The 12,978-nt window shown below is 53.9% G+C and overlaps 1 protein-coding gene across 1 annotated transcript; it reads right to left on the bottom strand.

The window, feature by feature from the left end:
* Window positions 1-669: 669 nt before the first annotated feature.
* Window positions 670-7,304, bottom strand: wdr45 (WD repeat domain 45). Its single transcript, XM_072250161.1, has 9 exons — window positions 7,148-7,304; window positions 6,684-6,789; window positions 6,322-6,416; window positions 4,453-4,532; window positions 3,507-3,629; window positions 2,904-2,989; window positions 2,110-2,211; window positions 1,300-1,445; window positions 670-998 (listed from the first exon to the last, which is right to left on the bottom strand). The coding sequence occupies exons 1-9, from the start codon at window positions 7,215-7,217 to the stop codon at window positions 889-891; spliced, it is 918 nt and encodes a 305-aa protein (XP_072106262.1). The 5' UTR covers window positions 7,218-7,304; the 3' UTR covers window positions 670-888.
* Window positions 7,305-12,978: the final 5,674 nt, after the last annotated feature.

Raw genomic sequence — 12,978 nt, 5'->3', positions numbered from 1 at the left:
TCTACAAGCTTGGGGATGGTACACTGTTGTGGCCGAAGGAGATTGGGAGCTTTGTAACATGGTGCCATTGAGAATAAAATCAAAAAAAACCAAAGCCCCCCAGATCAGACGGCCTGTCTGCCATTTGTGGGAGCGACCTGTGCTCCAGACCAGTGCTCCTATGTGCTGCTTGTGTGTGTAGATCTCTCGGATGCCCCAACAATTCCTCACAAACAGCAAGTGGGCATGTATCGAACAGCAGGTTCCTGCTCTCTGAGTATCAACAGGGAGGGGCATGAGGGAAGATTGCCTTCAAAAGAAAGAGAAAGTGAGAAAGTGAGAAGCAAAGACAGGGGAAGAGTGAACCAGACAGAATGAGAGGGATGAGGGAGAAAGGGGGAAGATGGAGAGCCAGCAAGCGAGATGGGGAGGGGAGAAGAGATAGAGAGATAACGATAGAGTGCGAGAGAGAGAAAGGAAGAAAAAGAATGAAACTCCCTCCACACCATCCCATCACACACTCCTGGGGGTAGACACGGAGTAAAACTTCAAATACTGACATCAGGAAGGAAGGACGCCCTGCTAATCCTCAATCTCTGGGTTTGTACAGTGTGAGAATCCAGTGCTGCTCTTAGTACGCAAGCGTCTGTAACTCCACATTTGCAGGCAGATGCTGGCATTCTGTATGTATACTTTGATAATAAATTTACTTTGAACTTTGAGATAAGATTTCAGAAGAGTATAAATATTTGCTTATTTGAACCAAAAGTTAGTTCAGACACACAGTCACACTGTGCTTGATGTCCTCATGGTTGGCACAGAGGTGCTTAACAATTCAGCCAAAGGAGCCATCACGCCCATCCCGTCGGAAGGTGTGGCTGCTCGAGCCTTGGGGGGGGTGCACAGCATTCAGAAATCGTCGTCGTCGCAGATGTCCAAGTAGACGTCGAAAGCCTCGCGGTTGCAGTTTCCATCTGGGGTGAAGACATATTTGTGGAATGTCCCGTCCACGCAGATGGCTAGGGTGTTGGGGAAGGGGTGGGGGGGAAGGAGGGAGATGGAGGAGGAATTAGATTTGATCTGCATATGGAATGCTGCACTGCGGAAGAGGTAGCGAGGAGGGAGCGCCACGCCGCGGGAGGGGTGGCGAGGAGGGAGCGCCACGCCGTGGGAGGGGTGGCGAGGAGGGAGCGCCACACCGCAGGATGGGCAGTGAGGAGGGAGCGCCATCATTTACTGGTTATCCCTGTGAACCCCCCCCCCCAACTAATCAGACAGTTCCCTCATTCCTCCCCCCCCCCCAAATACCTGGACACGCACCAATGACAGAGTTGACATTCTTGGAGCTGTTCCTGCCAAAGGCACAGATACAGGCACACTCTGCTGGCACAGTGAAACTGGCCAGGCTCCACTGGGAGTCCACGTACTGTCCAATCACAGGCCCTACCTTGCCCACCCGTGCCAACCTGCCAACAGAGAATACCAGGAAAAAAAATGTTAGCTCCTCTCCCGTTTCACACACAAGAACTGCCAGCAGGTGCCGACTGTGTCCGTCAGCAGGTGACAAAATAGACTGGCGGCCATATGCAGTGTCCACTCACCATCAGCGGGTAATCGGACACACTGGCGGCCATATGCAGTGTCCACTCACCATCAGCAGGTAATCGGACACACTGGCGGCCATATGCAGTGTCCACTCACCGTCAGCAGGTAATCGGACACGCTGGCAGCCGTATACAGTGTCCACTCACCGTCAGCAGGTAATCGGACACACTGGCGGCCATATGCAGTGTCCACTCACCGTCAGCAGGTAATTGGACACACTGGCGGCCATATGCAGTGTCCACTCACCGTCAGTCAGTAATTACACACACTGGTGGCCATATGCAGTATCCATTCAACATAAACACACCCTAGATTGGAAACCGAAAAGTCCATCCAGCATGAAGTAGTCATGAGGACAATTGGCGGCCACTTCAAGTAACTGCCTACCATAAGTTGTCTACTGGCCAGACTGGCGGCCATTTGCAGTGCCCACCATGAGTGGATGCAGCAACAGTCAATTCCTTCCTCCCTCCCTCCCTGCCAATATAAAAACCCACACCACAAGGCAAGGGTGGCTGAACTCACGCTGAGCGACGATTTAGCCGGGTGTCCTTGAGGGCGAAGATATGCACGGTGCCCTTGTCACTGGAGGCACAAAGGAAGGAGGAGTCATGGCTGAAGTTAATGCTGTGCGACAGGACCCAGGAGGTGGGGCAGGAGAGAAACAGAGATGGGGAGGTTAACACCAGGGTCGCACCACACATGCCCAAGCTCCCTTGGAAGGGAACCCAACTACCCCTTTGCTCCCTAATCAGTGTGTTAACCCCACCACAATGCTCCTCACAGTGTCTCCATAACCCTACACCTCAGTATATATCCTCTCCCTTCACATCTATTCCCAAGTTTTCACTCACTCTCTTGGGGCCCCCCACCCTCACGATTTACTCTCCCTGGCACACAGTTTTTATGGGAATCCTTGATTTAATATTGGCTTCCAAAAATGTACAACTTGGGATCATGAATCCTGCCTTTAGAGTGTGCGCTGAGACGAATTGAAGGAGCTTCACTCTGTGTCTGACCCTGGGAGTGGGTGATGAGACGAACTGGCAGGAATCTCACACTGTGTCTGACCCCGGGAGTGTTTGATGGGACGGTGTAGAGGGAGCTTCACTCTGTGTCTGACCCCGGGAGTGTGTGATGGGACGGTGTGGAGGGAGCTTCAATCTGTGTCTCACCCCGGGAATGTGTGATGGGACGGTGTGGAGGGAGCTTCACTCTGTGTCTGACCCCGGGAGTGTGTGATGGGACGGTGTGGAGGGAGTTTCACTCTGTGTCTGACCCTGGGGGAGTCAGCTACTGCACCCCAGGTGCACTCTCACCAGTAAAGTGTGGCGGGATCCGTTCCTCTCCGAAGCTCCACCAGCTTCTCCTTGGTCTGTGTGTCGAAGAGGCGGATGAGGGTGCCCTGCAGACAAGGGGGTGTCAGGGTCAGAAAGTCACACTTTACCATCCCACAGAAATCTCTCCTATGTCATGATTATAGTGTGTGCACCTGCGTGATTGTGTGTGTGTTTCTATGTGCATATTCCTTCATTAGCATGTCCACACCGATATAAATGTTCCAGCACACTCATATGCAACTGTAATATTATAAGTTTGTATGTCAGGGGCAGGGGGAGGGGAGGGGGAAGGGGAAAGCGAGGGAGTGGGAGAGGGAGAGAGGGGGCAGGGCTGGGGGAGGGGCTAGCGGAAGGGGGAGAAGGAGAGACTGTGAGAGAGGGAGGCTGTGAAGAAGGAGCTCACAGTGCGAGGGAGGGAGGCAATGGAAGAGGGAGAGGAACATTTATGTGAGCTAGCACAGCTCTGGATACTGAGCATTGTGTGTGTCTGTCTCTCTCTCAGTATTACGTGTAGAAAGTCCGGCTGACGAGGTTGGAGTTGCTGGAAACTCCGGTGATAAACCCCACCCCCACATCCTTTACCTTCCTGGAGGCGGAGGCGACGACACTGCCCTGTTGGTTGAGGGCGACGCAGGCGATCTCGCTCTGGTGGGCGTTGATGGTGAATGGCGCCGACGAAGTGCCAGGCTTGGTGTTGGACAGGTCCTGTGGGGACAGGGGGCCTTCAGTCTGCAGTCTGGGAGGGAGGGGGGCGGCGGAGAGGGAGAGGTCCCAGCGAGAAGGTGCCAGGGGTCCTCTGAGGAGATCATGCTAGGGATAGAGAGGTTGGCTGATCGAGGCAGGACGAGGAGCTGTGTCTGATTGTTGGGATTGATCGAGTCTCCCATCGCCGAGGAGTGGTCGATAGAGGGGGTGGTGCCTCTGCAATTGGGGGGGGGGAAGAGGGAAAGAGGGCGATTCTGGGTTGGGAGGAGGGATAGATGAAAGCGAAGCGAGAGAGCCCAGAAACAGAAGGGAGTGCCATTCCGGAGAAGCCAAAGGTAGCTCCCTGGCATTCCCACTCCTTTGGGAGGGATGTGTCTGAGGTCATTGGAGATTTGGAGTGGAGAGAGTTGGTGGGAGGGTGGTGGTGGGGTAGTCAGGATGGGATTGGCTGAATGGCCTCATCACACAGTACTGGCCACAGTGAGTGCAGGGAAGAGAGACGGGGCTGCTGAACAAGTAGGTGGGACTCCCCACACGTCTGCAACACCAGCCCCAACCCCACCGCCCCAAACACAGCGGCAGGAGTCTTGAGCTTGAAGGAGCGTTGGGGCGAAGATTCGGCCCCCTTGAGGGAAGGCAGGGGTGGGGCGGTGTGGTGAGGGCAAGGGAAGGGACGGGGCCTGCCCCACCACGGAACAGCAGGGTTGGGGGGGGGGGGAGACGTGTGCAAGGGTTCGCATGTAGCAAAGCATTCGAGGGTCATGCATGTGGGGAACGCGAGTGAGGGGCGGGTGATGTGTGTGGGGGGGGAGGTTTCACTCACCACGAGCTGCAGGCTGCCACACTTGTGCCCGGGGAAGACGAGGAGCTGTTTCTCAATACTGGGACAAAGGTCACATAGACCTGCAGACAGAGAAGCAGTGACCACGCTTGCAGGGGACACCCACCCCCGACCATCCCCACAAATGAGCTTCCACGTACCCAGCAGCACCCTTGTCCACAGTCTGGGGCCGGAGGGGACGTCTGGTGGGAGGGCTCGGGGTAATGAACCTCACCCCCAAAATAAATGCTCTCTGTTAACACACTTAAAGCAGAGCAGGACGGGAAGGAACATGTGCTGGTGTGATGCCTCCTGCAGTCAAATAGCCACTTTTACAGTGATTTCTAGTCCCACTTAGCTGAGTGGATGCAGGGACTGAAATGATCCTGCGCATGGATAGTAGCCTTTGTCGGCACGCAGCGGAACTCTCTTTCAGATAACGTAAAGTGTGCAGGCCGTGGGAAAATTTCTGCTCAGAGTAACGGTGGGTCTGAGCTGCTGTAAAAAATATTCGCGGGAATGTTGACAGGACTGTGCCAAAAACAGCTCCCTCCCTCATCAATCCCAAAGCAGAGCTTTGACAGTGGCTGCGGGGTGGGGGGGGGGTGAAAACCCAGTCAGGAAATAAGGGGGGTTAGAGGGTGGGGGGGGTCAAGGGTGAGGGGGTTAGATGGTGGGGGGGGTCAAGGGTGAGGGGAGTAGAGGGTGAGGAGCTGGGGGTGAGGGGGTGAGGGGGTGAGGAGGTGAGGGGGTGAGGGGGTGAGGAGGTGAGGAGGTGAGGAGGTGAGGAGGTGAGGAGGTGAGGGGGTGAGGAGGTGAGGGGGTGAGGAGGTGAGGAGGTGAGGGGGTGAGGAGGTGAGGGGGTGAGGAGGTGAGGGGGTGAGGAGGTGAGGGTGATACATTTACAATGGTGAGAAGATACTTGGCTGGTACATGGAAAGGAAACATTTCGATATCAGGCTAATGCAGGCAGGTGAGACTGGCTCGGAAGGGCACCTCGGCTGTCGAGTACAAACTGGGCCCAAGGGTCTGCTTCTGTGCGTTTCCCACTGGAAACCCAGGGACATCGTGCAAATTCCACGCAGAGTGCACAAGGACCGGGTCTCTGGAGCGCAAGGCGGCAGCTCGACAGGAGTCGCAAGACCCACACCACCATGCTGAGGGACAGCTACTTGCCTTCAAGCACTTGGCTCTTGGATAGACCGACACAACCCTAATCACGACCTCAGTACAGCAACACTTTGCAATAGAGTGGATGATGTAAGTCGTGTTCTTCCTTGTAAACAAAAAATCACCAAATGCTTTCACAAACAACTCTGGGTGTCCAGTTGAAAGCGTCCCAACTAGATGGCAATACCGATTCGCAGGAAAGCAACAATCGTGGACATCACAGGCACCCTCCATCCCCACCATCGGTAACATCTACAAGAGGCACTACCTCAAAAAGGCAGCGTCCATCATTAAAGGACTCTACCATCTGGCTGGGCCATCTTCTCCCTTAGACCACAAGGCAGAGAAGCAGAATGAGGCCATTCAGCCCATTGAGTCTAGTCCACCCATCATGGTTCTCAACCCCATTCTCCCGGTATGTGAATTCTCACTGAATTAGTGAGGGCATCAAAGGAGAAGGCAGGAGAATGGGGTTGAGATGGAAAATAAATCAGCCATGATGGAATGGTGAAGCAGACTCGATGGGCCAAATGGCCAAATTCTGTACCCAAGTCTGACGGGCCTGTGGTCGAAGTGCAGTCTTACATTGCATTCCTGACCTGCTGTGCAAAGGTGGAGAGGGCTGGGGTGGTTGTGGGGGCGAGGAGGTGAGTCTCTCGGCACAAGAGCACGGTCACCGGTTAAAGACGGGCAGCCGCTTACCTCTGGGGTTGTCGCGGGTGTCGAACTCGAAGAGCTTGGTGGGGTTGTCGGGGAACGTATACACGTAGATCCTGTGGCTGAGGATAACGATGATCCTGGAGGGGTGGGGGGAGGGAAGCACAGGAGGGAAGGTTAGAGGGCAAGTTGTGAGAGAGTTCCATGCTGCGGGAGGGGCGGCACGGACGGAGAGGGGATGAGTAGCGAGTGTCGGAAGACACAATGGGACATGACGTCCCATCAGCCCCTGGATCGGAAGAAGAGTCCCGGAAAGGGAGTTGCTGCACGGGACTCTGTCAGCCCGGGGGGGGGGGGGGGGGGGGGTGACTCAGCACGGCACAGAGCCACACGCACATGGTCCTTACTTGTCGTGACGCAGGCGGATGGCAAGCACTGGCTTCGTGAACGTGAATTCCAACACCAGCTTCTCCCTCGAGTCCTTCGCTTCTCGGGCATCGTCCCACACCAGCACTGGGGAGGGGGGAGAAACAGGGAGAGGGAGTTATCCCGGGAGTGTGTGATGGGATGGTGTGGAGGGAGCTTCACTCTGTGTCTGACCCCCGGAGTGTGTGATGGGACAGTGTGGAGGGAGCTTCACTCTGTGTCTGACCCCAGGAGTGTGTGATGGGACGGTGTGGAGGGAGTTTCACTCTGTGTCTACCCCAGGAGCGTGTGATGGGACGGTGTGGAGACAGAGACTCACTCTATGTCTGACTCCGGGAGTGTGTGATGGGACGGTGTGGAGGGAGCTTCACTCTGTCTGACCCCGGGAGTGTGTGATGGGACAGTGTGGAGACAGAGACTCACCCTGAGTCTGACACGTACGTACCTGAGATCTCAGAAAATTTGGGGTTGGTGCCCCCTCCAACGATGGCCAACAAGTTCGACCTGTGCAGCATCTCCACATGTCCCACACTGCCCACCTGCTCGTGGTCTTCACAGGGAGGGGCAGGAGAGACAAGGGATGTGAGGGGTAAGGTGGTGAGACAGGGAAGGTAGGAGAGAAGGGAAGGGGAGAGGGGAAGGTAGCAGGGTGGAGGGTAGGGAGAGTGGAAGGAAAAAGGAAGGGCGTGGTGAGGGGAATAGGGAGTATGTGGTAGTGGGTGAAGGAGGGAGGGTTAGAGATGGATGAGGGTGCATGTGGGGAGAGGGAGGGCGAACCATGAGCGGAGAGTGGGTTGCGGGGTTAGAGGGAGGGGAAAGTGGGGGGAGGAATGGACGTCAGTGCAGTGGGAGCGGTGGGGTGATGGGGAGTTGGGGAGTGGGTGAGGCAGGAGGGAAGAGGATGGGGGAGTGAAGGTGGAGGGGATAGGGACAGGGGAGATTAAGGAAGGAGAGAGAAGGGGGAAGAGCGGGAGGAGTGAGAGGGGGAGAGAGACAGAGAGAGTTTACATACGGACTACGGACGCTGACACTGAAAACGCCACCTGAGTCACCTCGAATTAATCACAGGATGGAACTAACCCATGAACCGGGAGGGAGGGAAGGGAATTTCGGAGCCCATGTTGTGGGCAGCTGACAGTAGGGCAGACTGATGGGAATCAGGTCAGGATCGAGAGGCCGGAATCTGTGGATCATACAGCTTTAGCAGTGAGACTTGGCCCCACCATTCAATATAACCATGGCTGACTTTTGCCTATCTGAACAAACATCACCCCCAATTCCTCAAGATTTCTAAAGTTTTATCTTAAACATCTCCAATGATCCCATCTCCACCCCTTCAGGGGCAGAGAATTCCAAAGATTCACCTCCCTCTGACAGAATGAATCTCTCCAAGTTTATGGTCATCTGACTGTACATACAGTGGCACGCAAAAGTTTGGGCACCTCTGGTCAAAATTTCTGTTACTGTGAATAGCTAAGCAAGTAAAAGGTGAACTGATTTCCAAAAGGCATAAAGTTAACGATGACACATTTCTTTAACATTTTAAGCAAGAAGACTTTTTTATTTCCATCTTTTACAGTTTCAAAATAACAAAAAAGGAAAAGGGCCCAAAGCAAAAGTTTGGGCACCCTGCATGGCAGTACTTAGTAACACCCCCTTTGGCAAGTATCACAACTTGTAAGCGCTTTTTGTAGCTAGTTAAGAGTCTTTCAATTCTTGTTTATACTTAATACAATTCTGGCAGCACTGCTCCGACAACATGCGGTGTAAAGTGAGTTCTATTCAAAAGGTTCAAAGGAACATCTAAACGAGCCTGATGCATTTTGGAAACAAGTCCTGTGGACTGATGAAATTAAAATAGAACTTTTTAGCTGCAATGATTAAAGGTATGTTTGGAGAAAAAAAGGTGCAGAATTTCATGAAAAGAACCCCTCTCCAACTGTTAAGCACAGGAGTGGATCGATCATGTTTTGGGTTTGTGTTGCAGCCAGTGGTACGGGGAACATTTCACTGGTAGAGGGAAGAATGAACTCAATTAAATACCAGCAAATTCTGGAAGCAAACATCACACCATCTGTGAAAAAGCCAAAGATGAAAAGAGGATGGCTTCTACAACAGGATAATGATCCTAAATACACCTCCAGATCCACAATGGACTACCTCAAGAGGCGCAAGCTGAAGGTTTTGCCAAGGCCCTCATAGTCCCCTGACCCAAACATCATCGAGAATCTGTGGATGGACCTCAAAAGAGCAGTGCATGCAAGAAGGCCCATGAATCTCACAGAACTAGAAGCCTTTTGCAAGGAAGAATGGGTGAAAATCCCCCAGACAAAAATTGAAGGACTCTTAGCTGGCTACTAAAGCGTTTACAAGCAGTGATACTTGCCAAAAGGGGTGTTTCTAAGTGCTGCCATGCAGGGTGCCCAAACTTTTGCTTCAGGCCCTTTTCCTTTTTTGTTACTTTGAAAATGTAAAAGATGGAAATAAAAAAGGTTTCTTGCTTAAAATATTAAAGAAAAGTGTCATCTTTAACTTTATGCCTTTTGGAAATCAGTTCATCTTTTACTCACTTAGCTAATTACAGTAACAGAAATTTTGACCAGGGGTGCCCAAACTTTTGCATGGCACTGTATACACAACCAAACAATGTTCCTTTGGACCATAGTGCACCCACATAGCACATAAACCAAAATATTACCATAGATAAGTGAATAAAATATAATTTTATAATTCACGAGGAGCACAGCACAGGTAAACAGTAAACAGCTCGCTGCCCTGGTGACGAGACCTTGTTGGTGGCAGAGTATTCATTAGTCTCACAGCTTGAAGGAAGAAGCTGTTACCCAGTCTGGCAGGCCTCATCCTGATGCTCCTGTACCTCCTCCCTGATGGTAGAGGGTCAAAGAGATTGTGGGGTGGGTGGCAGGGATCTCCAACCTTGCTTTGGGCCCCTCCCTGCAACACTCCCAGTAAATGTCACAAATGGGGGGAGAAGGCTCTGTACAGCTGCGAGTTAAATGAGCAGCTCCTCACTGTCGAGCCAAGACCCTTCTTCAGGATTGGAAAGGAAGGGGAAGACACCTGAATAAAATGGTGGGGTGGGGGGAGGAGGCAAACTAGAATGCGATAGGTGAAGCCAGCTGAGTAGGAAAGGTAAGGGGCTGGAGAGGAAGGAATCTGGCAGGAGAGGAGAGCAGATCATAGGAGAAAGGGAAGGAGGAGGGGACTCTCCAGGGGGAGGTGATAGGCAGGTGAGAAGAGGTAAGGGGCCAGAGTGGGGAATAGAAGGGGGAGGGGGGGAAAAAGTATTTTTACCAGAAGGAGAATCCATATTCCTGCCTTCGGGTTGGAGGCTACCCAGATGGAATACAAGGTGTTGCTCCTCCACCCTGAGGGTGGCCTCATCGTGGCACATGAGGAGGCCATGGACCGACATGTCAAAATGGGAATGGAATTAAAATGTTTGGGTACCGGAAAGTTACATTTTTGGTGGAAGGAGCGACGAGGCAGTCCCCCAATTTATGATGGGTCTGGCCAGTGTAGAGGAGGCCACATCGGGAGCACCGGACACAATGGACGACCCCAGCAGATTCAGAGGTGAAGTTTTGCCTCACCTGGAAGGGCTGTTTGGAGCCCTGAATGGAGGAGGTGAATGGGCACTTTGGCTGCTTGCGGGGTTAAGTGCCGGGAGGGACGGATGGCCAAGGGAATTGCGATCCCTGTGGAAAGCGGAGAGAGGGGAGTTAAAAATATGGATCCCTTTGGAGATGGCGAAAGTTGCGGAGGCTGATGGTTAGGACAACAGGAACTCTCTCACTGTTGAGGTGGCAGGAAGAAGGGGTGAGCGCGGATGTTCGGGAAATGGAGGAGATGCGGGTGAGGGCAGCATCAATGGTGGAGGAAGGGCGAGCCTGTACTTTGAAGGAGGGGGGACACCGATTTTACACCCACCCCCCAATCAGGGAGCACAGAGATGGAGAGAGGTGTAGGTGAGGGAGCAGTGCAGGGGCCGTAGGGGCAATAAAGAAATGCAGAACTGTAGATGGGGTTACAGGGACTGGGAGGGGTGTAAGAGCCAGAGGAGTCATAGATCTCCCTTTTATTGAAAGAAAGGAAAACCACATTCTGGGAACAGATGCCGTGGGGACACAGAAACTGAGAAAAGGGACTGGCATTTTTACAGGAGAGAGGAGTGAAGAGGTATAGTCAGGATAACTACGGGAATTGGCAGGTTTATGAAAGATGTCGGTCAACAGCCCGTTTCCAGAAATGGAGACGACAGAGAGATCGAGAAAGGGGAGGAAGCTGTCAGAAATGGTCCAAGTGAATTTAAGGGCAGGGTGCTAGTCAGAGGCAAAGTTGATAAAGTTGACGAGCTCAGCATGGGTGCATGAAGCAGCGGAGTAAGAGCTGGGGAGCAATGCGGGGAAGGATTGAAACATGAACTATTCTATACAGCCAACGAACAGGCAGGCAGAGCTGGGGTCCACGGGGATGCCCATGGCTACCCCTTAAGTCCGGAGGACCATCAGTTTGCCGATAACCGTGGCAGGCGTGGGACCACTGGATCGGCTGGTCCCGGCCTCCGGTCTGCGAGCCCTCTGACTCACCAGTGACCGGCCCTCTCACTCGCTCCTCGTGGGGGGGTGGGGAGATGAGGTTGTGGTGGATGATGATGGCCTTCACCACCTGGCATGAGACGGGTTCCTGGCCCTTGGGCACTGCCACCAGGGTGGGCCTGAAGCACGCGGTGAGGCTGTAGGGGTCCACCATGTTCTTGTCGCTGACTGCGACAGGCGATTCGGAAATGTGATGCCTCACGAAGGCAGTGTCCCACATCACCCTCGCCACCCAGGATGTGCACTTCTTGTACTGCCATCAGGGAGGAGGTACAGGAGCCTGAAGACCCACTCTCAGTGATTCAGGAACAGGCTCTTCCCTCTGCCATCAGATTTCTGAGTGGCCCATGAGCACCAGCTCACTGATTTGTTCTCTTTTTCCACTCTGTATTCTTTTATGGATTCTAATTGCAATTTAGACCAAGTCTGATGCAGTGCACAGTGAAAAACCACAGTTTTTCACTTACGTCAATAACAAACTTGATTCTGAAACTGAAAGACCCAGAGATGTTTACGGAGATGGGTAGGGACGTTGGGGCTGAAGGAGTCATAGAGACATGGAGGGGTGTAGGGGAGAAAGGGGGTCACGGAGATAGGGAGGGTGTAAGGGATCAAAGAAAAGGGGAGCGGTGTAGGAGAGGGTGGGGGTCACAGAGAAGGGAGGGGTGCAGGAGAGGGTGGGGGTCACAGAGAAGGGGAGGGGTTTAGGAGAGGGTGGGGGTCACAGAGAAGGGGAGGGGTGTAGGAGAGGGTGGGGGTCACAGAGAGGGGGAGGGGTGTAGAGGAGGGTGGGGATCACAGAGTAGGGGAGGGGTGTAGAGGAGGGTGGGGATCACAGAGAAGGAGAGGGGTGTAGGAGAGGATGGGGTCACAGAGAGGGGAGGGGTGTAGGAGAGGATGGGGATCACAGAGAAGGGGAGGGGTGGAGAGGGTGGGATCACAGAGAAGGGGAGGGGTGGAGAGGGTGGGGTCACAGAGAAGGGGAGGGGTGGAGAGGATGGGTCACAGAGAAGGGAGGGGTGTAGGAGAGGGTGGGGGTCACAGGGAAGGGGAGGGGTGTAGGAGAAAGTGGGGGTCACAGGAAGGGGAGGGGTGGAGAGGGTGGGATCACAGAGAAGGGGAGGGGTGGAGAGGGTGGGGTCACAGAGAAGGGGAGGGGTGGAGAGGATGGGGTCACAGAGAAGGGGAGAAGGGGAGGGGTGTAGGGGAGGGCGGGGATCACAGAGAACGGGAGGGGTGTAGGAGAGGATGGGGATCACAGAGAAGGGGAGGGGTGTAGGAAAGGGTGGGGGTGACAGGGAAGTGGAGGGGGTGTAGGGGAGGGTGGGGATCACAGAGAAGAGGAGGGGTGTAGGAGAGGATGGGGGTCACAGAGAAGGGGAGGGGTGTAGGAGAGGGTGGGGATCACAGAGAAGGGGAGGGGTGTAGGAGAGGATGGGGGTCACAGAGAAGGGGAGGCGGGTAGAGGTTGTCACAGAGACTACATGGGAAAACAAGAGCCTCGGGGACTGCGACTGTGCCCACCACTGATGGGAAGTTGAGTGCAGAGACTGGGTAGAGCCCGGGGGTAACAGAGGGAAGCACTGTATCAGAAACAGGCCACAGCGGGCTGGAGCAGAGCAGGGGTAAGGAAGTCAGGAACAGGACCATCCCGGCG

Source organism: Mobula birostris, unplaced genomic scaffold (assembly GCF_030028105.1).
Source record: "Mobula birostris isolate sMobBir1 unplaced genomic scaffold, sMobBir1.hap1 scaffold_1854, whole genome shotgun sequence".
NCBI classification, from domain to species: domain Eukaryota; kingdom Metazoa; phylum Chordata; class Chondrichthyes; order Myliobatiformes; family Myliobatidae; genus Mobula; species Mobula birostris.
Note: the sequence above shows the minus strand (reverse complement) of the source record. Positions and strands in the feature narration are given on the sequence as shown.